The 25,851-nt window shown below is 41.4% G+C and overlaps 1 protein-coding gene across 3 annotated transcripts in view; it reads left to right on the forward strand.

Moving 5' to 3' along the window:
- Eprs1 (glutamyl-prolyl-tRNA synthetase 1) overlaps positions 1-25,851 on the forward strand; it is a 63,693-nt gene that overhangs the window by 25,032 nt on the left and 12,810 nt on the right. For 2 of the 3 annotated variants that reach the window (XM_051148092.1, XM_051148094.1), the window contains 15 exons: positions 1,722-1,806; positions 2,683-2,742; positions 2,992-3,012; positions 7,121-7,231; positions 9,722-9,858; positions 10,887-11,094; positions 12,201-12,313; positions 13,002-13,119; positions 17,168-17,524; positions 20,607-20,840; positions 21,146-21,408; positions 22,761-22,812; positions 23,712-23,921; positions 24,210-24,282; positions 25,702-25,781. In XM_051148092.1, the coding sequence (XP_051004049.1) occupies positions 1,722-1,806; positions 2,683-2,742; positions 2,992-3,012; positions 7,121-7,231; positions 9,722-9,858; positions 10,887-11,094; positions 12,201-12,313; positions 13,002-13,119; positions 17,168-17,524; positions 20,607-20,840; positions 21,146-21,408; positions 22,761-22,812; positions 23,712-23,921; positions 24,210-24,282; positions 25,702-25,781 (2,122 nt within the window). The remainder of the gene's footprint in view (positions 1-1,721; positions 1,807-2,682; positions 2,743-2,991; positions 3,013-7,120; positions 7,232-9,721; positions 9,859-10,886; positions 11,095-12,200; positions 12,314-13,001; positions 13,120-17,167; positions 17,525-20,606; positions 20,841-21,145; positions 21,409-22,760; positions 22,813-23,711; positions 23,922-24,209; positions 24,283-25,701; positions 25,782-25,851) is intronic. The other variant, XM_051148093.1, reaches the window with a different exon arrangement.

Here is a 25,851-nt window from a genome sequence, read left to right on the forward strand (position 1 = left end):
GTGCATTGGTGTGAGGGTATCATCTCTTAGAACTGGAATTATAGACAGTTATAAGCTACCATATGGGTGCTGGGAGTAGAACCCGGGTCATTTGGAAGAACAGACAGTGCTCTTAACCACTGAGCCATCTCTCCAGCCTCTTGATTTTGTTTTTAACTATATGTAGGTGTCAGATTTGACTAGGAAATGGTGTAGTGGATAGGCCTGTAGGCCTAAAAGGTTTCTAGTTCATCTCTGTTTCAGCCAGGGCCTTAGGGTCCCTTCTCTCTGGCTTTACATGCTGTAAATATGTATTGCCTGCTATAAACCATGGCATCAAGAAATGAGAAATGCACTTAGCCACATCCTCTGGGTGTAGATCTTAGCATTAATATGGAGTGGTTATAACTGTCTTTTATAGAACTGGTTACCATCAGTCTCCACTCTACACTCAGAGGTGTGGCTGTGAGGTTTTCCTCTCAGCTACATGCTTTTTAGGTCCCAATGGCTCTGAGTTGAGGTGAGGGTGCAGTGGTCTCAGCCTCAGAGTTCAGGGCCCACCTTATTACCAGAACATTTTCCCGAAAGAATCAGAACATTTCTGTAGATAGGAGTAAAGTCCATGAAATTTTTGTATGGAAACTTAGTTTAAAATTGGAAATCAGCTGTGTGCACTGGCACACGCCATTACTCCCAGTACTTGGAAGGGAGAGGTGGGAGGATCTCCGAATTCCAGGCCAGCCTGGTCTACAAAGCAAGTCCAGGACAGCCAGGGCTTGTTACACAGAAGTACCCTGACTCTGGGGGGAAAAAACTGGAAATCACCTGTAGTCATGTATTTATATAAATGGTGCTGATATATCTGGATTTTAATGGTTATTTTGCCTGAATTAAGAATGTGTACGTTGGTTTATACTATAAGCATAATGGTTGCCAGGAACAAACACCTATAATTCTGTCACTGGAGACATGAAGGAGGAGGATCCTGAGTTAAAGGCTATCCTCTTTAAAAAATAAGACACAAATAGTGATCAAGATAAAGACATGCCGGGCGTGGTGGCGCACGCCTTTAATCCCAGCACTCAGGAGGCAGAGGCAGGTGGATCGCTGTGAGTTCGAGGCCAGCCTGGTCTACAAAGTGAGTCCAGGATGGCCAAGGCTACACAGAGAAACCCTGTCTCGAAAAACCAAAAAAAAAAAAAAAGATAAAGACATATTATGTATTAGGTATATGCTCAGATTTTTCAGTTTTATTATGGAGCTAAATTTGATTAAAGGTAGGTTTATCTTGGGCATTATTTTTGTATAAAGGATATAATTGCAGCTGTACTGAAAAATTCAAATTCCTGTCAAATCAATAGCTTTAATGTATATTCTTGTATATACATTCATAAAAAGTTGACATGATTTTATGTCTTGCTTGGTTTTATTTTATTTGCAACAAAGTGGCCTATATCTTGCTGTATAGACCAGGCTAACTTTGAATTTACAGAGATCTGCCTGCCTAAGGCATATCATTTATTTAATTTGAAATAGGGTTTGTATAGCTAAGGTTGCTCTTGAACTCACTGTATACCTCAGGCTGACCTTAAACTTGTGATCCTCCTGCCTCAAGCTTGCAGGTGTTGCTGTTACAAGCCTGTCCCCCCACACTTTGTTCTAAATGTAATTTGTTATTCATTAGGAATCTTTTCTGTGTATCTAGGGATGTATCTAACTGTATCTTTGTAACAATGTCCTAGGGATGACCCTCGGTTTCCCACAGTGCGTGGGGTTCTCAGAAGGGGAATGACAGTTGAGGGGCTCAAGCAGTTCATTGCTGCTCAGGTGCGTTACTGTTTCTTTTCCAGCTTCTCTGAATTTCCAAGAGTTCCTAGTAAGATCTCTCTTGTCATTATTGCTGTTCTTCCTAGTTCATGTTTGCCTGTGTTGCGTTTTGGTTCACTGTGAGGTTTGTTCTTACTGAGATAAGACTTCACTCTGAGCTCACCAGGACCTTGAACTCCTGGTGACCTTTCTAACTTAGGTTTCTGGGTATAGAGACTAAAGATGTGTAATTCCATGTGTAGCAAGGATGGATTACCTAACTCCATCTTCCCTTCTCACCATGTATCCCTAGCTCCCTTGGAAAGTTCTGTGTAGACCAGGTTGGGCTGTAGAGGTCTTCCTGCCTCTGTCTCCCTAGCATACATGCCACTGTGCCTGCCTAAAAGTAGGCTTTTTCTGAAGGGAATACATTCATGTTTATGATAATAAAATATTGGGACAAAAGCAGTGGAAGTATTTCCATGCAGTGGGAGGTTGAGTGCATACTCTGGCCAGCCTACTGAATGACTTCCAACAAAAAACTGTTAAGACTACACCCAAGATTTAAATTTCAGTGGAAGTAAATACACAAGCATTTGTCTTACTTGATATTCCAAGCATGCTTGACTTGAAGCAAAATCTTTTTTTTTTTTTTTTTTTTTTTTTTTAGTTTATATTTAGCAGGTGGGCAGGCATGTGTACATGCATGTGCGCATGCATGGATATGGGGGTCAGAGGGCACCTTATAGGGCATTGTTCTCTCCTTCCACCATGTTGGTCCCAGGGATTGGACGTAGGTCATTAGGCTTGGAGGCATACAATATTACCCACTGAGCCATTTTGCCAACCTTATACTTGGCATTTCTTATTCTTAAACTATTTTTATTGCTTTTCTAGGGCTCCTCAAGGTCTGTTGTGAACATGGAATGGGACAAAATCTGGGCGTTTAACAAAAAGGTACATAGCCCTCTTCCTCTGCAAACTCACTGGTGTGCTAATGACAGAGCAGGCCCTCTGAGCAGTGTTACCACTGTCAGTCTGTAGGAAAGTGGAGTGTGGTCCTTTAGTGGATAAGGGCACTAAGCCTATTAATCGCTCCAGCAAGGAACAATTATTAAAGCAACAAACTCAAACTTCTGGGAAATGGTGGTAGTTTTTCCTTAAACCTTTTATGAACACTCTGCATTTCATTTTTCTGCTTTCAAGCTGCGAGCTCTCTGTAAGAAGGTATCACTTCATACTTGTATTGCCTTAAACATGGCTTTAGCATCGTACATGTGACAAGCCGAGGGATCACACAGCCTTGAAGCACAACCGCATTTCTGTAAAGACTTGCTCAGTCAAACCTGTTGACGGTGCATCATCCCTAGTTTGGCAAATGTGGCCTCTCTTCCTGTGGCAAAGGGAGACTTGGCTAGCTGTTTCCTTGTCTGCTGAGAGGACATCAGAGTTTTAAAATTACATAATGTATTAAGCTGTAATGAAGGTTTACTTACTACAATTGCTGCGCTTCAGCTTTAAGAAAAAACAGCAAAGCTTTCTTAATTGGAAAATCAAACCAGGAATCATGCATACTGACCCTGTTGATCCCTAATTGGAAGCAGATGCTTGGACACTATAATAAGGCGAATCATTAGGATGCATGTTCTGCACTGCGGCTTCTGTGATTGTGTCTGTAAATTCTTCCTTGACATTGCTGCTTGGTTGTGCTGCTGATGTCTTGCCTCAAGTAGTTGCTTGTCTCGCATGTGTCTTGAATTTATTTAGGTTTTTTGTTTTGTTTTGTTCTTAACTTTTTATATATTAAGGAATTATTAATTGGTTCTTTCTGTTGCTGCAGTTACTAATAACAGTAGAATTTACAAGGAAGTTAGTATTTGTGTACTTTTTAAACCCACCCTTTATAGATCTAAGTCTTAATCAAATTATATCTATGTATTTATTTATAATATGTGAAATGTATTTCTCAGGGTCACACGATTCTCTGGGCTCTTCCTTTCCCTTTTCTCCCAGCAGAGAAGTTGCTAAATTTTCAGATGACCCCTGTGGTGCTTGTCCATACTCTAGGCTCCCAGATTTATTGACTCTTGGTTGTTGGAGGTTCTGTGAGGTTCCCACGTTCCCTCCAGCGCTCAGTTACTTCATATGCTCTGTAGCTCACTCTTGGAGTCACCTCTGCCAGGACCTTTGGGCTGCACTGATGGTGCCCACTGTTGTTCTGGTGTTTAGAGGCAGAGCTGTACCCAGATCTCTTCTCATCATCCCTGAGACCCCCTTCTCTGTCAGTCTGTGATGGAACACCTAGTCCCTGGGAAGTTTTGTTTTGTTTGTGTTGGGTCTCTGTGGTGCCCAGCTTGTCTCAGGTGCTTGGGAGCCTCTCAGTCTGCCTAGGAGCTGGGGCCATAGGCATGCATGCTCCCTCCAGTCTTTCCCACACCGGCATGCGGTGTACATGTTCCACCAGTGAGCTCAGCCTTCTCTCTGGACGTGTGCAAACATAGGCCTCTAGTCTTATCTTATTTTCTCCCTTGATTTATGCCTATACTTTTTGGTAGATCTATGTAACTTTTCTGTTGAATTTCTCATTTTTACTGTCATATTTCAAAGATTTTCAAAATAGATTTCTGTTCATGCTTCATGGTTTTCGCATGAGTAGACGTGTGATGTCATTCTGAGTTATGTGCTCATGTTTACTATCGGAGTACACGGGAGTGAGTAGGAGCTGAGCTTTCCTGGAGGATGAGCTGGTGGGCCAGTGACAAGAACCCTCATGTAACTTAAAATTATTGGAAGATTTTCACTTTAAAATTTTTATTTTATTTTTATGGGCACAGATAATTTGGTCTCTATGTATGTATGTGCACCTCGTGTGTGCCTAGTGCCCACAGACCCTCCAGGACTGATTGTGAGCTACCGTGAGAGTGCTGGAAGTGTTACCTAGGTCCTCTGGAAGAGTAGTTAGTACTCTTAAGCCTTGCGCCATCTCTCCTCCCATGTAGTGACTTCAAACTTGAAATCTCAGCCAGCAGTTTTTCCAGAGGAGTTTTTATTGTTGTTGTTGTTGTTTGCTTTTGTTTTTTGTTACTCTTTGAATGTGAAAGTCCTGGCTGTGAGGCCTCTAGAGCTAATATGAGAAGGACTTTCACACCATCTTCATCCACGCCTCTTCTCCCTCAGTTCTTGTCTTTTGTGTGTGCATCCTCCACAGGCTCATGTGTTTGGACACTCAGCTCCTAGCTGGTGGTACTCTTCTGGAAGTTGTGGCTATAACCTCTAATGGCCTGTGTCTTACAGCCAGGCCCATCTCTTAAATACTCTACAGCCATCATAACAGCTCCATTGAGCAAGTGCTTAAGCATAAAACTGGGAAGGTTCAGATTCACCCTGTGATGGCCTTCTGGGGTTCCTTTAGGCCCCTCTTGCAAATCCTTAGATTCTTTGGAGTTATTTGAAAACCACTGATCCAGACCCTGAGAATTAAATAATTTTAGAGTTGAAAGGGACTTAAGTATCCTTCCTCTCTCTCTTTCCTTCCTTCCTTCCTTCCTTCCTTCCTTCCTTCCTCTCTCCTTCCTTGTTTCCTTCCTTCTTCTCTCTCCTTCCTTGCTTCTTTCCTTCTTTTTTTTAAGATGAGGTCTCTCAAGGTTGCCCAGGCCGGTCTCAGCTCCTAAATGGAAGTGGCCTAAGTTAAATCCCTAAAATTAATAGTTGTGATCTACTATTTGTGGCTATGAACTCTAATTTTTTACAAAAAATCATGAATCTTCACTTGATACATTTTGAAGAATGATTTTTAAAAACAAATTTCTATATTTTGCCTAGATCATTTGAATCATGTTTCTCTAGGGTAGCCTGAGAATCTGTGCAGATAGCCACTCCAGGAGATTAGCCAGCTACGGAAATGCCCTTCCCACTGGGCGGGAAGTTAGCAGACACTACAAAGCCATGGCTGGCCTTGAACTCCCTATGTGGATCTGGCTGGCCTTAAACTCCCTATGTGGATCTGGCTGGCCTTGAACTCACAGAGATCATTCTACTACTGCCTCTTGTATGTTGGAATTAAAGGCTGATGGCACCATAACCAGCTAGAAATCACGTTTGGCAGTTTTGCAGTGAGGAAGATAGCTACAGAGAACGATGGAATTAAGCTTCTCAGAGTTGTGTTGCTTTTTATAAGACATTTTGGAGGCTTAAAAATTATCTGACTGGCTGAGCATGGTAGCGCACGCCTTTAGTCCCAGCACTGGGGAGGCAGAGGCAGGTGGATTGCTGAGAGATTAAGGCCAGCGTGATCTACAAAGTGAGTCCAGGACAGCCAAGGCTACACAGAAAAACCCTGTCTCAAAAAAAACATATATATTTGTTATCCATTCATGCATCCATCTCTTTGTTTGTTTGAGGAAGGGTCTTCTTAACCCAACCAGCCTCCCTGTACAAGGACACCAGGCCCAGCTCTGCATTTGCTTTGTGCTCATTTTTCTCCCTGGTATTTAGTGTCCAGCACTTCCCTTGTCCTTGATCATTGGATGCTTTTCACTGGCCCCAGAAGAGGAGGCTACTAGTATTTTGGAGCTCAAATGCGTCGTAGCACAGTTACTCATTCAGTTAATCTGCAAATATTCACTGAGTGCCTGTTTATGTCAAGTACGTGCTAGAGTTGGTATCGTAGTGGTTTTTCTGTGTATATACACATTGAGTGTCCCTTTTCCAAAATGTTGGAGACCAGTGTGTTTCAGATTTCTTACTTCAGGGTAGAGACCCACATTGTGTGTGGCATGAGGCTCAAGAGGATTGTTTGTTCTTTTACACAGAGTTGCCTTATTATAGTGACCTGACGCTGTTCTGCTGTAGATGGTGCCATGCTACTTACCTGATTATAGAAACCAGACTGAAACTCGTAATCCCTTCAATCGAATGTTTCCAGCATTGCAAAGCTAAACCCAAGTTACTTTTAGATCTTAATTTATAACCCTCACAGGACTTCTCCTCATTTCTAATAATGCTAGATTTAAAGAGTATTTTCAAAATATTTCTGACTTGATTTCTTTAGTTTCTTTTTACCTGCCAGTATAAACATTTTTGGAAGGAAAGTAAATCTTAAATCTTCTGTGTCTGTTGGTTTGTAATTAGTTTTTCATTTTTCATTTTTAAATTTTATATGACAGTTAAATAGTAAAGAAATGAACAGATAAACTAAATATTAAAGAGTTAGCAGATTAAAAAATTAGTAAATGCAGTAACAAAGAAAACCAGTTAGTATTCCTGTGCTGTTATGTATTTTATTTATGATGTGTTACTGCATATTTCAGTGTGTACATGAGGCTGTCTGTTACAGGTCATTGACCCGGTGGCTCCAAGATACGTTGCGTTACTGAAGAAAGAAGTGATCCCAGTGAATGTCCCAGATGCACAGGAGGAGATGAAGGAAGTTGCCAGACACCCCAAGGTCAGGTTGCCTTGCATTGTGACCACTGTTTCCTTCTGTCAAAGAAGAGGACAGTTATGTGATATTTTCTGTTTCCTATTATTTGTCAAGATTTGATACAATTGGAGCAAATTTTTGTGTGGATTTCTTGTGGAAGGAACTTGTTTTACCTGTAATACCCAGCACATGACAGACTGTTAGACTCAGTCAGCACGCACTTTTTGTTGCTTAGACACAGCTTTTTTAATGTTGGAGAGATGTTTCCTCTCCTTCTTAGAGTCACTCTGAAGTGAGATGTTACTGTTGATATTCCTATCTGTGTGTGGAAGCTCTGGTCATCTCCTCTCATCATTACACTGCTGTCTCTCAACCTTTAGACCCAAAAACATGTACACACACACACTTGGTTGTCAGTCTAATAAATGAGTAATAAAATACCAACTATTTTGAAAGTTGAAGAACTAATGAAGAAGGCATTTTTTTCCCTTCATTGTCATCAACTAAACTTTATTGTTGTAAATTGTTACTTTTCTAACTCAGGATGAAAATGAGAATAGGACAAGACTAAATCTAAGCAAACATACGTCATGCTCCTTTTTCCTCTCCAAAAGGGATTAGGGACTACTTATGCATGTTTGCAAATATTTTTTAGTATTTTATTTTTTGACATTATATCATTTCTCTCTTCCCTTTCCTTCCTCCAAAGCCTCCCATAAATCCCTCCTTACTCTTTCAAATTATGGCCTCTTTTTTCATTAAATGTTTGTGTGCGTGCATGTCTGTGTTTCTAAATACATAAATATAACCTCAGTCTGTATTATGTCACTTGGGTGTGTGTGTGTATACAGTCGGTGTGCTCTTTCCTAGGGAAGACTGTTTCTCCCACTCTCAGCACCCCCTAGTTGCCTGTAGTTCTTTGTCTATGCTTGTGGCCTCATGAGCTTTCCCTCTTCCATGTCAGCAAGTCCGTTGGTGCATCCTTGGTCAGCTCGTATTTAGACAGTAGTGTTGGTGACACTTCATAAGGTGTAGCTTTTCTGATGTTTCTAGGAGAAACAATGGCACAGCAAGCTCCCTGTTGCCCTGGCTCTTAGAGCCCTGCAGCCCTCTCTTGTACAGCGAACTCTGAGTCTTGGGTGACTGAGTCAGTTGGGACTGTGCTCTGCGTTTTGACTGGTTGTAGTTTTCTGTAGTGATCTCTGTCTGTTGCAACAAGAAGTTTCCTGGATGAAGAGTGAGCTAACTTATCTGTGAGCAAAGGAACAAACAGTTAAAATATACCTAGGGACTATGCTAAGTTACTAAAGTATCAGTTATAGGTTCCCCTCCAAGACCCATGATTTCAGTGTCTCCAAGTGGCTGGTTGCGTTTCCATTACCAGAACAATTTCTCTCTTTGTTGAATGGGCCTTACGTCCAATTAGAGAGCTGTTGGTTACTGCCAAAGTATGTATGCCACTGATGCACCCTGAGAATTATGGTGGCGTACTGGTTGTTACTGTGGTTTGTAGGTACCATAGCTGGGTAGGAGTGTTGCTTGCATGGCACCTTCTGGTACCTTGGGCTGGGCAGTCAGGGGCAGTAGTGAATAATGTGTAATGGCAAAAGTCCCTTGGACAACTCTGAGCAACAAATCAAAAGGTGGCGTCTCGTGCCTGCTGTTCAGTTTTTCTTAGGTAGATAGTTATATAGTGTGATCACTTAGGCTCTTTTCAGACATCTGTGTTTCTCTCCCCACGTCCCCTCATTATAGCCTTCTCCCCGTTTTCCATTTCCACTTTCAGATAACTTGTACTGTGCTTTTGCCTTCTCTTGTTCCCTCACTCCTACAATGGTTCCTTTTATTTTTCCTGATTTTTGCAGTTTACTCCAGACTATGTACTTATGTCTGAAGACTTGGAGGTAGGAGCCTCAAATGAGAGAGGCATCTTTAGTGTTAATCTCTTTCTTCATGTGATCCACAGTGTAAAGCAGGGCATTTTGCCTGCCTATATATATATACATAGTACTTTCTCAAGGTTTGTCTCCTAAAACACAAAGCTTCACCCTTCTCTGCCAAGGCGGCACCTGCTGTTTGATAGTGTTCTGTGAGAGTGACTGTTTTCTCTTTTGATACAAAAGTAGTGAGACTGAGGCACAGTCCAGTTGTGGGGGAAATAACTATGCTTTTAGCTCTGAAATTAATGGTTGGTTCAGACTAAGACGCATCGGGACAGGCCCCTGGTGTAGGCTGTTACGGTGTTTGGGAGTCAGATGGCCTTCCGGGTGCGGGTCTTCTTGCTGTGAATGTGTGCCTGTGCAACGAGTGTGAGTGTTTAAACTCAGAGAATGGAACTGGGAACTCAGGTAAAACTTGCCCTTCCTAGTTTAGCACAGCTTTTACCTTTAACACAGAGAACTCTTTGTTTAAAGAATACATCAGGGAATGGAAGGATTCGCATTGTGCCCTCAGGGTCCAACAGTTCAGTGTTGCTTAGCTAACTCATATCCTGCTTGTCTGTTGATCACTCAGAACCCTGATGTTGGCTGGAAGCCTGTGTGGTATAGTCCCAGGGTTTTCATAGAAGGAGCAGATGCAGACACTTTCTCCGAGGGTGAGACGGTCACATTTATAAACTGGGGCAACATCAACATTACTAAAATACACAGGTAAGAGTTTGGTGTTTATTCTCAACTATGTGCGGAAAAGTCTCCCATTTTTCTTTATGTATTAAACATTATCTAATTTAGACGCTCACTGAAGTCCTTGACACAGATGCATTGTTATTTTACGTGTATAAGTATTTTGCCTACATGAATGTTTGTGCCCTGTGTGGGTGCTTAGTCCCCCCTGAAGTCAGAAAGGGCGCCTGATGATCTGTAGCTAGAGTAGTGGCCAGTTCTGAGCTGCTGTGTGTGTGCTGGGAACCACTTTAGATATACAAACGTTATGGGTTTTTGTTGGTTTGTTTGTTCGATAGCATCTCCTTCAGTAATTCCTGAAGGGTCTTTTGGATAGGATTTATATATGAATCTTTATGTAGTTTATTATTAGCCAGACATTTAAAGTGGATTGGCCAATGTTAGTGGAAAATTTTACTTTCTAGTAAAAATTGTGTGTAACAGATTTTTAGATTCATTAAATGTACTATGTTTAAGATTTATATAAATTCTGAAGTCTTAGTTATGTAGTATTAATATATACTTGCCTGTGATTGTTAACTGTAGCATTGCATGTTTGTAGTGCTTAGCATAGTCCGGGTGACTTCAGGGTCCTAAGAGTATGTTCTTCAATGGGTGTGTACAGATCTGCTCTCTGTGAATTACTAGCATTCTGAAAGCATTTGTTACATTCATGTAAGTAATGTCTGTCAGATATATGTTAAAAATTGAAATAGATGGCGCTCAAGAGATGGCTCAGAGGTTAAGAGCACTGTCCAGAGGTCCTGAGTTCAATTCCCAGCAACCACATGGCATCTCACAACCATCTACAATGAGATCTGGTGCCCCCTTCTGTTGGGCAGGCACACACAAAGGCAGAATTGTATACATAACAAAATAAATAAATCTTTACAAAAAAATTGAAATGGATGTTTGATTTGAATTTTCCTAAGAGAGTTCGCTATCCACTTCCTACAGAATAGCAATGCGTTTCTAGCAGTTTGCTCTCTTTTGATACTTTTCAATCTTTTATTTAGAAATGCGGATGGGAAAATTACATCTCTGGATGCAAAATTGAATTTGGAAAATAAAGACTACAAGAAAACCACCAAGATCACTTGGCTTGCTGAGACCTCACATGCTCCCCCTATTCCAGCCATCTGTGTCACCTACGAGCACTTGATCACAAAGCCAGTGCTAGGAAAAGAAGAGGACTTCAAGCAGTATGTCAACAAGGACAGTAAGGTGACCCGACGAAACCAGATCTCATCCTCTCTTATGCAAACTTAGCATTTTGAAAGCTAATTTTTAATGTGATAGTTTCTTAGATAAAATTGAAAGGGCATGTAGAATTTATTTAAGTGTAAAGATGTACTTGGGCTTATGCCAGTAATCTCAACATGTGGTAAGTTGAGGTAGGAAGATTATGAGTTCATGGCCAGCTTGGGCGGCATACTAAAACTGTCTCAAAAACAAATATATAGCTTGGTGATAGAGTATTAGCCTAGCATGTACAAGCCCTGGGTTCAACTTCTACACTGAAACAAAAGAAATGGAAACAAACAAACAAAAAAGGTACAAAAAATAATGTTCCCATTTTGTAAGGCAGGTGAAATACAGTGAAGTCAAGTAACTTGCTTGAAGAGACAGTAAAAAGTCGAGGTGCAGTAAAACCTGTGAATGCCGTATGCAGAGCCTTTGAGTGTTATGGTACCTTCCAACTGTATTTCATAGTTATGATCGGAGATTATTTTCACACGACTGCCAGTTAAATTATGTGCAAGGTTCTGTAGAGCTTTTTAGCTCATCAGTGTTACCATTTAAAAATGTGGTGAGCGTACTGGTCTGTGACCCCAGCATTCCTGAAGCTAGGGCAGGCGGAGTGCCTGCTCCAGGTTAGCCTTGGCTTTGTGGTGAGAGGCCTCAAGCGCTCAGGGGTCCTGTTCTCCCTGCCCCACAAGTATACATTCCCACACCCACCTTTTTTATGTGGGTTATGGGGATCTCGCTCAGGCTCTCATGCTTTTAAAGCGAAACCTTTACAAAGTGAGCCAGTTTCCCAGCCCTCAACTAGTAAGCTTCTGTTTTAAGTGAGCATGTTCCAGTTGTTGGAATACTGCTTGCATTTTATAGTTCTCTTAAGTTCTACTTTTTTTTTTTTTTTTTTTTTTTTTTTTTTTTTTTTTGGTTTTTGGGACAGGGTTTCTCTGTGTATGTAGACCAGGCTAGTCTTGAACTCATAGAGAACTGCCTGCCTCTGTGTCCCATGTGCTGGGATCACAGGTGTGCGACACCGTGCCCAGCTTATTCTACTTTTTAAAAGTACATTTGGTTCTGTATCATTTTCATAGCATGAAGAGCTAATGCTAGGGGATCCCTGCCTTAAGGATTTGAAGAAAGGAGACATCATACAACTGCAGAGGAGAGGATTCTTTATATGTGACCAGCCATACGAACCTGTTAGGTAAATATCTGTGTCCTTTTTTGTGTTTCTTTTATGGTCCTGAGGTTTCACCGTGCAGTCTCACAAGCAGCCGGTTACATAAATGAATATAGCATGTAAACAAAATGTTTGAAGTTCTCAAAGTGAATAATTTAGTAATTTCTGCTTAGGCTCATTAGATCTTCTATATTTAATAGTTCAGACTTGATTAATTAATAAGCAGTGTACACTGGGTGCTATTAAGTCATTCATTTCTAAAGTGAAACAACTTGCAGTTCCCCAGGGGATGTGACTAGGTCTAAGACCAAGTGCTGGCAGCAGTGAGAAGTTGAAAGCAATGCCCCTCCTTCCCCCAAAACCGTTGGAAGTAGCCTGTGCGTACAGGTTGACACCTGATGTGGCTTTGTGCCGCCCTGAGTCAGTAGGGCCAGAAAACCATTTCCTCTCTTCACTAAACAGAGGACAATCTTGCTCAGGACTGCTTAGGTTTTAGACTGTCAGACAAGATGACTCTAGACCAGCGCTTTCTACAGGAGACACCAAAACTGAGTAAATCAGGCCTTAGATAAGTGGCATTGCCACAAGCCACAAGAATGTGGTACAGTTTGAAAAGCATTAACTGTGTATCACTGAATTTATCTAGTAATTCAGGTTTAATTGCTATTTAGTTAACTTTGTTCAAATAAACTTTTGGCTATTTTCTTTTTAGCCCATATAGTTGCAGAGAAGCCCCATGTATCTTGATATATATACCTGATGGGCACACAAAGGAAATGCCAACATCTGGATCAAAGGAAAAGACCAAAGTAGAAACCTCAAAAAAGGAGGTAAATACTGACTTTTTCAGAGAGCTCTGAAACTTGTGAATTGTATGTCCCAGGGCATAGACTGCGTCTCTTTAGAGAAGGTTGTTTTCTTGCTTTTGAGATTCTAGGACTCAAGGTGACACTATGTGCTGCTTTTTGCTTTGTTCTTTGTTTCCATCATCCTTTCTGGTAAGATTTTTATGACATTTTGGAGATCACCATTTTTTAAAAAGTTATTTTACTATACCAAAATACTAAGATAGAACATTTTGGGAGAACTCTTCCCACCCCTGCTGTATTTCTTCTCCTTCCCCACGCTCCCTCTTCTTTCCTTTTATTTTTTTAAAACAGGGCTCTTGTCATTTGTCCTTTCCTATCACGTGCTACCCTGTACAGAAGAGCCTCCAGCCTTTAAAGTCCTGGGAAGAGGGAAGGAAGTTCTGTAGTGTTGTAGTGGGAAATAGTTCACCTTTAAATGGTGAATGTGAGTATTTCACCTTGGAGCTGGTGTTGGTAATCTCTGCGGGAGTGAGGTAGTAAAGCTGCCTGGCCGGCTAGGTAAGAGCCACTGCAGATGCAGATGCGTGCCTTGTTCTCTTCATCCAGGCTGCGGATGTGGAGATGGGGACAGATGGACAGAGGGAGGGAGGAGTTGTAGGGCAGAGTTGTCAGATGTCCTTATTCAAGACTCATTAATCTCAGATGACTAAGTTTAAAAACAAGGCAAAACAATAAAGTACTTATGTCTAAATTGTTTAGTAGCCATTTGAAAGAAATTATACATATAACTTGAAGATGTTTAAGTGTCATTCTGAAAATGTTTTGTTTTTAAATACTGGTTTTTATTTATTCTTAAAATGATACACTAACTGAAAGAAAAAAAATGTGCTTTCATTTCTTTCTTGAACCTTGGATTGTGCTTACTTCCTGTCCATGTTGATTTTGCACAGTATTTGCTTTTTAAACACAGCAGCTGTGCAAAGCAGAACCTTTTCCTGAGTTGTCTCATCAAAGGGAATGTAGCACTTGTGTTATAACTGAACTGCTGTGAGCTAGTAGCACAGAGTTTAACAAATGTTAGGCATTGTTTTGTTTTCCTTGAATATTTAAAAGGTGCCATAGTGCTGCTGTAAACTTGGTGACACCTTTGGATATCCTAATACAGGTGGGATCTGTTGAAAACTGGTGTGATGACAGAAGGTTATATTGGTGGTATGAGCAGGCTTGATCCAGCCAGAGCTAGGCAAGGAGAGGGAGATAGATAGGAAATAGAAGGTGCTTTCAGGATGTGTAACTAGGATGAAACAGTAACTTCGAGATTTGTTTTGGGTTGACTGGGTAAATAAGTAACCTTAGGCTGGGAAGACAAACACATAGTTCCTTAGAAGAGGAGAGCTTGGAACTATTTACAGTGAAAATGGCACACTTTGCAGTTTGAGCTAATTTGAACAGACTGAAATCTGAGTTTACCCAGAAGGAAAGAGAAACAACATTTTCAGTGGCAGCATCCTTCTAACTATTTTGTGGAATTGATCAGACACCAGCAATTTCAAACATTTGGCTTCCTCTATTCCCCATGCTCTTTCTCTTTCTCTTTCTCTATACTGAGAGTCAGATTCAGGGCCTCATAATGTTAGGTAAGTGAGCTATGTATCCTGAGCCCTGGATCCCTGAGATGTTTAAAAATGATTTGTTTGTGTAGCTTATATATTTTTTTAATTTATGGTTTTTTTTTTTTATGATTGTTTTGCTCACACGTATGTCTGTATCACTTCTCTGCCTGGTGTCCACAGAGGACAGACAAAGGTATTGGATTCTCTGCAACTTACAGATGGTTGTTAGCGGCCTGTGGGTGCTGGAACCCAAGTCCTCTGGAGAAGCAATTGGTGCTTGTAACCAACCGCCAAGTCATCTCTCCAGCCCCCATAACTTTGTAATCAATAGTTATCAAACTAAAAATTAAAATTGTTTGTTTAAGTTCTTTTTGAGGCAGGATCTGGCCATGTGGCCGGATCTGGCCATGTGGCCCAGGTGGTGTTAGAATTTGCCATTCTCTACCCTTCTTCCTAATGCCATGTTTGTAAGAGGGGGTGACCTCCTGGCTTGATGAAATGGGGAAGTCTTTAAAAGTTGCTGATTCACTCAAAATAACAGTTAAAATTAAAATCCAGTTGGTAAAAATTTTGAGGGGTCGGGGCGAACTGCAGAATCTTACAGTGTATTCCAGGCTAAGTAGTTTCATGCTTCTCTTGAATTGGTCATCCTGCGTCAGCTTCCTGAGTGCGGGATTACAGGGATATATATCACCATGCCGTGTTTAAAAATAATGTCTTTTTATGAAAAATAACTGTTCCAGAACAGAGCTTGTAGTTAGAAGACTGGTGCCATTTTGAATGTATACAAATCCTTTTGTTGTTAGTGTTTTGTGTATGTGTGTGTGTGTGTGTGTGTGTGTGTGTGTGTGTGTGTGTGTGTGTCTTTCTGTCTGTCTGTCTGTCTGTCTGTCTCATGTTGTGTGCCCCTCCTCTCCATGGTGGTGGGGTAGGGTGCAGTTGTTTTGTTTGAGACGGGTTCTGACTATCTAGTGCTGGCTGGCCCAGAACTTGCTATTTAAACCCAGCTGGCTTGAACTCAAACGTGATCTTCCTGCTGGAATTAAAGACATAGGCCATCATGCCCAGCTTGTAAATCTCTTTAAGTGCCTCTGAAAACTTGAACTGAACACTCATTAAGAGAATGAGATCACAAAAGGCAAATTACATGTTAGTATAATTTTGCAATGGAAATAGCTGTGACCTTCCAGGCCTTCTTTGAAGGAGCTCAGGAACTCTGAGATCTGAATACCAGTCCTTCACTGGTCCCATGTGGCACCCACCGTCTTACCTACAGTCTCTGAGATATACCACTGTTATAAGTGCTTTTGAGTGTCTACCATAATGGAAGTTATAGGGCTGATATTAAAGAGTTTACGCTTAATACGAACCACTGATGCTCTTACTTGATGTCATTTAGATCATAGCTGTGACCACCAAAGGCTAAACTGAGCTGAACATCCAAAGTGGTTCATTCACCTGGGTACCAGGTGATGGTGGCTCTGTGGTAGATATGACCTCTAGTTCGGCAGTGTTGACGTAGGGAGGCTACTTGTGTGAACAGCTTAGACCTCCAGAAATAAGGGTGTGGAAGAAATGTGTTCAGTAGGCAAAGGAGAAGTAACATTGCCTTCATGATAGGCCTGGAAGATGTCAGAGTCAGGTCGGCTGTACGCTGTTGGGAAGACAATTAGAAGGTTGCGCATCCATATTCAGACCAACAGAGACCCACTTCTAGGTGGAAGGAGTTTTGAAGAGTGTATGTATGGGTATGCTCTGAAACAACAAACACTGAATGATTCAAGTGCAGTTGGTCAGCATTTATTTTTACTCAGTATTATAGTGAGAGATGTTTGTAGTCTTCATGGTTTCCTTTTGATGTGTGGATCCTTGAAGATACTTGTCCCCAGTAGAAACTGTTATTGTCAGAATTGAGGGCTTACTGATGCGTGGTGTGTGTGCGTGTATGGGGGGGGGGGTTGTATAGTCTCAATGGGTTCTTTGCTGATAAGTAATTGAGACTTATCTCAACTTTTGAAGAATATTAATGACAGTGCTGAAGGTCTGCTGGATGACTTTTGACGCGTTTGTTTATATTTTTTTTTTTATCAGCTTAAATGGGTTAAATATCCTTAGCTTTTCTACCACCATACATAATTATTTTATGTTGAATCTCCCATGTTGTAATGGTGATTTATTCTTGACCTGAATGGATGTATTATACTTTGGTCTTCTAAAGATAAAGATACAGGTTCTTATGGAAACTTCTTAGCTCCCTCAGGTTTTCAATGGTGAGAATGCAACAGTGACTGTTTACCTCTCCCATTGCCTGCTGCGGGGACAAGGCTTTTAGCTGATTCATCTGAGCTTTTGAAAGAATTGAAAAGCTTTTACAAAATAATATGAAATATGTTTGATATAAGCTTGTGAGTATGTATATGAATTAATACTTTACCTTCGGCTTTCTGCATCCATAGACAGGTTCTGTTCCTAAAGAAAAGCCAGCCCCTGCTCTGAGTAATACTTGTGCTATAGCTGAGGACGCCGCCATGCTGTACAGCAGAGTGGCGCTTCAGGGGGACGTGGTTCGTGAATTGAAAGCCAAGAAAGCGCCAAAGGAAGATGTAGATGCAGCTGTGAAACAGCTTTTGGCTTTGAAAGCTGAATATAAAGAGAAAACTGGGCAGGAGTATAAACCTGGAAATCCCTCCACTGCAGCAGTACAGAATGCTTCTAAGTCACCGTCAAGCACTGTGGAGAATACATCTCTATACAACAAGGTTGCCGCGCAAGGGGAGGTGGTCCGAAAACTGAAAGCTGAAAAAGCTCCTAAGGTCAGTATGCTGGAGTCAGGAGTGCATCATAAGCAGCCTGTGAGTTCTGAGTATTTGAACATAGTCACCTCTCCCCAGGAAACAGGTTGTTGGCTACCTGTTTAAATACATTATTACAGCCTGTTGTTTGCCAAGACTGAAAATAAACTCATAGTTGAGGCTGGAGAGAAGGACTTGGTGGTTAAGTACATATTGCTTTTGCAGAAGATCCAAATTTGGCTTCCAGTACCCAGGTCGAGCCATTCACAGCTTCCCCTGTCCAGCTCCAGGAAGACCCAGTATCCCAGGGTCTCAGTGTACACCTGCACTTATGTGCACATAACCTATACAGAGATACATGCATATAATTAAGGAAAAAATCTTTGGGGCGGCAGAGATGACTCAGAGGTTAAGAGCACTGACTGTTCTTCCAAAGGACCTGGGTTCAATTCTCAGCACCCACATGGCAGCTCACAACTGTCTGTAATTCTAGTTCCAGGGGATCTGACACCCTCACACTGACATGCATCTTTTAAAAAGAGAGACATCTTTTAAAAGGGGGGAAACATCTAAATGTTCAAAAACCTCACAGTTAGTAGAGATGAGGGACATTGTGACATGAGTGTAACCTGTGTGATGTGTTTGAGTTGGTGTGAGATATGTTTGCAGTCGAGATTGATGGGGAGAAGGCAATTCAGAAGGGATATTTGAACTATCCCTTGTAGGCTGGATTATAGCTTGGGTTTGTTTGTTTGTTTGTTTGTTTGTTTGTTTGAAATGATGTCTGTCTGTGCATCCCTGGTTGTCCTAGAACTTCATGTGTAGATCAGGCTGGCCTTGAACTGACAAGAGATTGCCTCTGTTTACAGAGTCATGAGACTAAATGTCTAGGCCACCATGCATGGGATATCACTCAATTTAGAGTCTATGTTCAGTAGGTGTGAATGGATTGGTCCCCAGCATAGCGTGCACACATACATCCCTGAAGTAATAGAAGCCTTTTACAGATGACAGTTTACAAAAGGGCATTGTGACTGTGGGACTGTGATGCTTAGCCCTCTGTGCTTTAGAAGTCTTGTGTGAGCACAAGCACCACGCCTCTCTCCTTTATGCTTCACAAGGTCAGGGTATGCAGAGAGAGACAGTGTGTCTTTTGTCATTAGTTAATGCTTCTCATCTTTGACCGAATGATCTCCCAGTATAAAGAGGGAGCGGTTTATCCCCACTCATAGACCAGCTGCTGCAGCCCATCATTCTGTTCGTTGAGGCTATGCCTGATCCTTCTAGGTCCAGCACAAATGGCTCTTTAAAAACATTTTTAAATTAGATTTATTTTTTGCGTATCTAGTGTCTGAATGGTTTTTTTTTAAGTCAGCAACCATAAAATTGCAAAGGCTTTATGAACACTGAACTTGAGATTCTACAGCCCAGTTCAGCAAGTGATGAAATGTTATTGGAACACTGTGAGCCACATCAGTGGTCTCCACGCTGTAAAAGTGGAGTTGGGTAGTAGAAGTTTAGACTCACAGAGCCTGATTCCTTTCCTAGAGCAGAGGATATTGAAGACTTAAATTGCTAATAGGTATTGCAAACTAATTCTGAGCTATGCTGTACTGTATTTACTGGTAGAGTCATGACTACTTTGGAGCTATTTCTTACAGGCTTTGGTAATTTAGTTAAACACAGATTTCTAATTAAAAGACACTTTTTAAAAAAACCCTATGGATTTTTCTTTTTAATTCGCTAACTCTAGGTATTGTAAACATGGGCCACAGCTTCAGCTGGACACATCTCTGGCTCTGATTCCTAGTCCCTCCTACCCACCAAGTGCAAACCTCTGCTTTGGGGAGTGGTTATTACTAACACCTGTAAGTACTGCTCACTTACATGTGCTAAGGAGAAAAGGTGAATTTTTTAGGGAACAAATTTGTCATGTCCTAGCTGTTTTGAAAACTTCTCTCCTTAGCATTTAAATAGTTTAGAGGACTAGTTTCTCTTTTTTGATGATTTCACCATTCTCCATGTTGAAAGGCTTCCATCTAGTGGCTGCTGCAGAAATAGCATGCCACATATTTAACATTCTAAATGAGACCAGATAAGCACGGATCTTTCTCCATGTTCGTCACCTCCAAATCTTGAATTATAATTTTAAGACCACTTTTGCATACCTCAGAGAAATGTTGTGTGGGTTGTTTTCATCATCATTAGTCCACATGGATGACTATCTAAAGCTATTCATGTGGTCCATTTTCATAAGCCAAGTCTCTGTCCATTAAGAACTTAACATGTATTAGCTCTGGGTGTTGTTTATTGTTCCAAGAAGTAAGTACATCATATAGTTTCACTTAGCAAATTGCTTTTAACCCAGAAAAAATTAAAAGCTTCCTCATCCTTCAGTTGTACAATATGTATTGCCAGAGGCAAATGGAAGTGACGTGTAACATGTGTTCATGCATGGTGTGCGTGTGTGAAGGTGTGCTTGCCAGATTTTGGCTTGAGGAAGCCTCCTTTGTGTGTGTCTCCCTCATTTTTTGAGAGAGGGTCTCACTGGAGCTGGAGCAGACTGTTTTGGCTGGAATGTCTGGCTGCTGAGCCCTATGCACACTCAGATCACTGTGTTGTGCATTTAGGATGCTAGGAGCCCTGTAGTCAAGATTACAAGACATGGCTTCTGTCTTAATCTTACTGTGTAATTGGATACAGTGTGTAGTTTCTAAAGCTTGCTCCTTCTGGCATAGAATACCTTGAAGTGAGAAATATTTTTGTTAATCTAGTTTCCCTTGAGAGATTTATAGGTTCTTTCTAAGTCATCAGGAAAACTTGCATAGTGATTGGTAGAGTTTTGCTCTTACTTTGGAATGTATTTATGCACATGCTCTTGGTAGGATATACTATCTTTTCAATAATGTAGTAGATTGTTTACTTTTTTCTTCTATAATATTTCAAAATATGTTGTCAAACAGGAATTTTTCTTATGAAACCACCATTTAACTTCAAACTCAAGTGAATATTTAAACTTTATTTTACTGTTGTTATGAGAGGGGGGAGGGCATTGAAATGCTCATACATTTTGTGAAATATTTATCTTCCTCTTCATTTTCAGGCTAAAGTAAATGAAGCTGTAGAATGTTTACTCTCCCTAAAAGCTGAATATAAAGAAAAAACTGGGAAGGAGTACGTACCTGGCCAGCCCCCATCATCTCAGAGCTCACATTCACATCCCGTCAGCAATGCTGGTCCTGCTGGTCCAGACACACCAGAAGCCAAAGTGCTGTTTGACAGAGTGGCTTGTCAAGGAGAAGCAGTACGAAAACTGAAAGCTGAGAAGGCCTCTAAGGTCAGTGTGGGGTTTTCTTTGTGTGGTTCTGTTTTACTTAATGTATGTAGCCATGTTAGCTAGTGACTACTGCTAAGACAGTGCACTGCATAGATCATTTGTTTTCTAGTATTCTGGGCTAGTTTTGTTCCTTTTATATTCTTTCATTTATTTTCTAAGTGTATTTTAACATTTTGTGTCTACAGCTGTTGCCCTTAAGTAGTTGTTTGTGAGCCTCGCAAACCTGTATGTGGTGTTAGTTAATGTGCAGGGCAATAATTCGCGTTGCCTGACGTCTTCCTTTGCCCCCCTTCTTCACACTGAAGGATCAAGTGGATTCAGCTGTACAAGAACTTCTTCAGCTGAAGGCACAGTACAAGTCGCTGACAGGAGTTGAGTATAAGCCTGTGTCTGCTGCAGGGGCTGAAGACAAAGATAAGAAGAAGAAAGAAAAAGAAAATAAATCTGAAAAGCAGAATAAGCCTCAGAAACCAAATGATGGCCAAGGGAAGGACTCTTCTAAAGGCCAAGGCAGTGGGCTGTCGTCAAGCGGAGCAGGAGAAGGCCAAGGGCCTAAGAAACAGACGAGGTATTAAAGCATGCCTCTGAATGCATTTGGGTCTAAAGAGATTTTCTGTTTAAAATAAACACATTCTGCTTATTATCACCAGACAGAATGCTCACACTCTGATGTCAGCGGATAGCTTTTAGTTAACATTAAAAAATAGGTGGCTCATCATCTTCTCACTTTCAGAAGTTTCTGTATTCTCTACCTTTTTCCTCCACCAAGGAAATGAATTAGTCACCATTGTCACAGGTTGAGCATCCATCTCCATGTCCTGTTGCTGTGAAAAGACACCATGACCAGGGCAGCTTACAGAAGAAAGAGTTGGGGTCTTACAGTTTCAGAGCATTAGAGTTCATGATCATCTTGGCAGGGAGTGTGGCAACAGGAAGGCAGGCACGGCACTGGAGCAGGTGCTGAGAGCGTACATCCTGATCTCCAGGCAGAATGAGAAGGAGACTGAACCTGCCATGGGCCTAACCCCAGTGACAACTTTTCCTGCAAGGAGGCCACCACCCCTGGTACTTCCCAAACAGTTTACCAACTGAGAACCAAACCTTCAAATATTTAGCCTGTGGGATGCTCAGCCTTTGAAGTTTAGATAAACATTACAAAGTACAGAAAGCTCTGAAGTCTGAAGCAGTTGTGATCCCAGAAGTACTGAGTAAGGGTTACTAAACTAGTCCAGGTTTGTTGTGTGTCTGTTGAGAGAATTGCTATACATATATGTAAATATTCCTTTTATGTGCAGCCTAAATACACATTGTTTTGTGGATTTGTTTGTTTTTTCCCCCCAAATGAAACTTTAATAAGAAGTAAATAAGAATTTTGTTCCCAATAGGATTTTGAAGTTGGTAATTTAAATATAAAAGATGCAAATATAAAAATCACTGAAAATGAAGAAAAACTCCTCTATTTTGACCTGATAGTCTTATTTTCAGTTCAGCCTGCTGTGGTTTAGATGTATCCCCAAAGTACATATGCTGGGAATTTAGTCCCCCAGTTCCTGGAGATAAAATATCTAAAGGTGGAGCCTTTGCAGTGAGTAATTAAATTAAGATAAGCTGAGTTCAAGAAAATAGGGTGCTGTGACGCTGTGGATGGCTTTAAGCCAGAGTCGCCCAGCTGACAGCTTCCTGTGTCCTTCCTGTGTCGTCCCAGCACAAGGTTCGCCTCTAGAGGGCCCCCTCCACCCACAGGACTGATGCTGGCGATTGGCTGTTTGGGCCTCCAACACTAGGAGCCAACCAAGTAGCTTCTGTTCTCTAGATTTCTTGGTCTCAGTATTTTGTTGTCAAAATAGAAAACAAACTAAGAAACAACCTAAAAGTTTGTTACTAAATGAAGGATTCATGTTTCTTTTTACATGTTGGCAGATTGGGTCTTGAAGCAAAAAAAGAAGAAAATCTTGCTGAATGGTACTCCCAAGTGAGTATGCTTTCAATTAGCTTTTATGTTGGCATTTCTTAAGTTTGGCTTTGTGTTTGGATTCTAAAGTCTAGGGAGAAAGGTAGTCATAAATGATAAGATCCGCCACTCCCTGCTGTGTGTTCAAGCATGAACAGTTGTATGTTTATGTGTACATGTGCATATGTGCATGTGGAGGCCAGAAGACAACCTTGGTGTTACCATCATAAAAGCCATTAACCTCCATTGAGACAAGATCTCCCTTTGGCGTGGGCTCACCAGTTTAGGCTGTCTGTCTGGCCAGCGCACCCCAGAGACCCTGTCTTGTCTCTGTTCTCCTTCCTTCCCCAGCAGGAAATTAAAAGTGCACATCTCACAGCACCCCACCTGACATTTTAGGGGTCTCGGGACTGGTCTCCATACGTGCAGGGCAGACATTTTACCTATTCCCATGACATCTCCCATGATGCTCATTACAACTGTCACGTGTCAGATATGGTGAGACACTCCCAACACTTGGGAGACGAGAGCAAGAGAACTTGAGTTCCAGGGTAGTTGGCCTACCTAGTGAAATTGTCTGGAAATAAAAATTAAAGAAGGCTAAGGCCACGCTCGGTGTAAGTCTGCAGACTTGAGAGTCCTGTTGTGTGTTGTCTCTGCGTGCCTGAAAGTGTTTTCCCTCCATATGAAGGAGGATCTTTCCAAGCTGAGCATGGTGGTGTAGGCCTGTAGGAGACCATCTTAGTCTACGGAGTGAGCTCTAGGAGCCAGGGATACACAGAGAAGCCCTGTTTTGAAAAACCAAAATAAAGAAATAAGTGGGACTGTTTGCTGTTTCTATAGATAGGGGCTTTGATTACCACATGCTCTTACCTTTGCACTAGAACACTGGTTCAGTTTACAAGCCTTTCTCTTCAAAGGTCATCACAAAATCAGAGATGATTGAATACTATGATGTGAGTGGCTGCTACATTCTCCGTCCCTGGTCATACTCCATTTGGGACTGCATTAAGGACTTCTTTGACGCCGAGATCAAGAAGCTTGGTGTTGAGAACTGCTACTTCCCCATGTTCGTGTCTCAGGCCGCACTAGAGAAAGAGAAGAGCCACATTGCTGACTTCGCCCCTGAGGTAAGCTGGAAGACATGTGCTTTGTGTTCTGCAGTTTTCTCTTATAAACTCAGTTGTATTTTCACTAGAATTTAATAACCAATGAAAAGAAATGTGTGGCTATTACTTTTTCTTTTTAAGTCCTGTTTCTTCTACCCTTATGGCAAGTTTGGGCAGTGACTTTTCCATTCCCTTCTAGTGAGAGTAGCAAGAGTTTGAACTTTATTTAATTGACATGGAGAAAAACATGAAAGTTATATGTACTAAAATTCCATTAAAACTATGTCAGTACTGTTTTTATCTTACTAGGTTGCTTGGGTTACAAGATCTGGTAAAACAGAGTTGGCAGAGCCAATCGCGATTCGTCCTACCAGCGAAACAGGTGAGAACAGGCCTGAAATGCAGGAGAAAGCTCACCCAGTTGTCAGTCGTTAGAGTCGAGTGTCAGTGTTTCTAATGCTCAGCTTCCACCTGGGAAAACAGAGTTTGCTGGAGGGTGATGAAGACAGAAGGAAAGTTTAAGTCATAGATTTTGCAGAGTTCTTTATCAGGATGTAAGTCTATCTTTTTAAAGAAAAACACTTGACAATTTAGGTTCTTTCTTTCTTTTTATGCATTAAGCCATGACTTCATAGGGAATGTGATACAGCCTCACATGTGTGTGGTCAAAGGGACAATGCGTGTTTCCTAGAGAACACACAGCACGTCCTCTCCTCTTTTCCTTGGTCGTTTTGGCAAGTCACTGGAAGATGGCTGCCGTGGCTAAAAGGGTTTTGTTTGGTTGGTTGTTTTAATCTATTTTGTTCAATATTATAGCTTTTCTGAAGGAACTATATTAGAATTATTCTTGGGATTGATGGTATTATTCGTTAGATTTATATTCCTGTAGAGGTTTTTGTTGTTTTGTTTTTGAGTTGTAGAGTTGTGGTTGTTGTTTTGTTTTTGAGGCAGGATTTCACATCCAGCTCTAGCTGACCTGGATCCTGGCATTTAGATCAGGCCAACCTCAAACTTAGAGGTATCTGATTCCCAAATCCTGAGATAGAAGCTGTACCACCATGCCCAGCTTCCCTGGGGTTTTTAGTACACATTCATGTGAGTGTGTTGTGCTGTTCTGCCGTGGGGCAGCAATCACTTGGTCAGATGACTTTCCTGGAGTCACACTTAGTGAATGGGAGTCACTAGGGTCTGAGGCTTTGGACTCGGTGGTGTCCTACGGTGATTACATATTTTTGGAGTTAGTATGCTCGTTGTCTTAATATTTCTAGTGTGTTTTTCATATTATTTTAACTCCAGTTGTTTTGTTTTGTTCTTTCTCATACCAAATTAGCAGTTTTGTTTTTCTGATTGTAGACAAGTCATTGTTCATGGCAGGAGTTTGCTTCATTGAATGGATAATCCATGAATCTTACTAAATTTCTGATTCTGACACATAGATTACTTCAGGAATAGCATTACCATCTTTAAATTTGATAATGAGCCGAAGGAGAGAATTAGAGAATGTGAGGACTCAAAGTAATTTGACGGAGAACATGGTATACACTAGTCTTCACCCAGATAGAGCGTGGAGGCCATCAGCACTCACATGCAAATAGTGAAGCGCACACACGTGATCATGCGGGGTGGGTCTGTCTGTCGTCAGGGCTGTATGATGTATGAGATGAGTCATGTCCCTCAGTGAGCCAGCACAGACACTAGAGCACACACACGTTAATGCGTACTGACCACATCACGAATTCAACTCTTGTCAGCCTTAAGGAGGAAACCAAGTCATAAATGTCTACATTGTCTTCACTTTCAGTAATGTATCCTGCATATGCAAAGTGGGTGCAGTCCCACCGAGATCTGCCCATCAGGCTCAACCAGTGGTGCAATGTGGTGGTAGGTGCATGTGCTCTGTTGGCCTGTCCCGTCTGTGCGTATTGTGGCTTTTAGAGCACACTTTCCTTTG

This window comes from Acomys russatus, chromosome 6 (genome assembly GCF_903995435.1).
Source record: "Acomys russatus chromosome 6, mAcoRus1.1, whole genome shotgun sequence".
Taxonomy (NCBI): domain Eukaryota; kingdom Metazoa; phylum Chordata; class Mammalia; order Rodentia; family Muridae; genus Acomys; species Acomys russatus.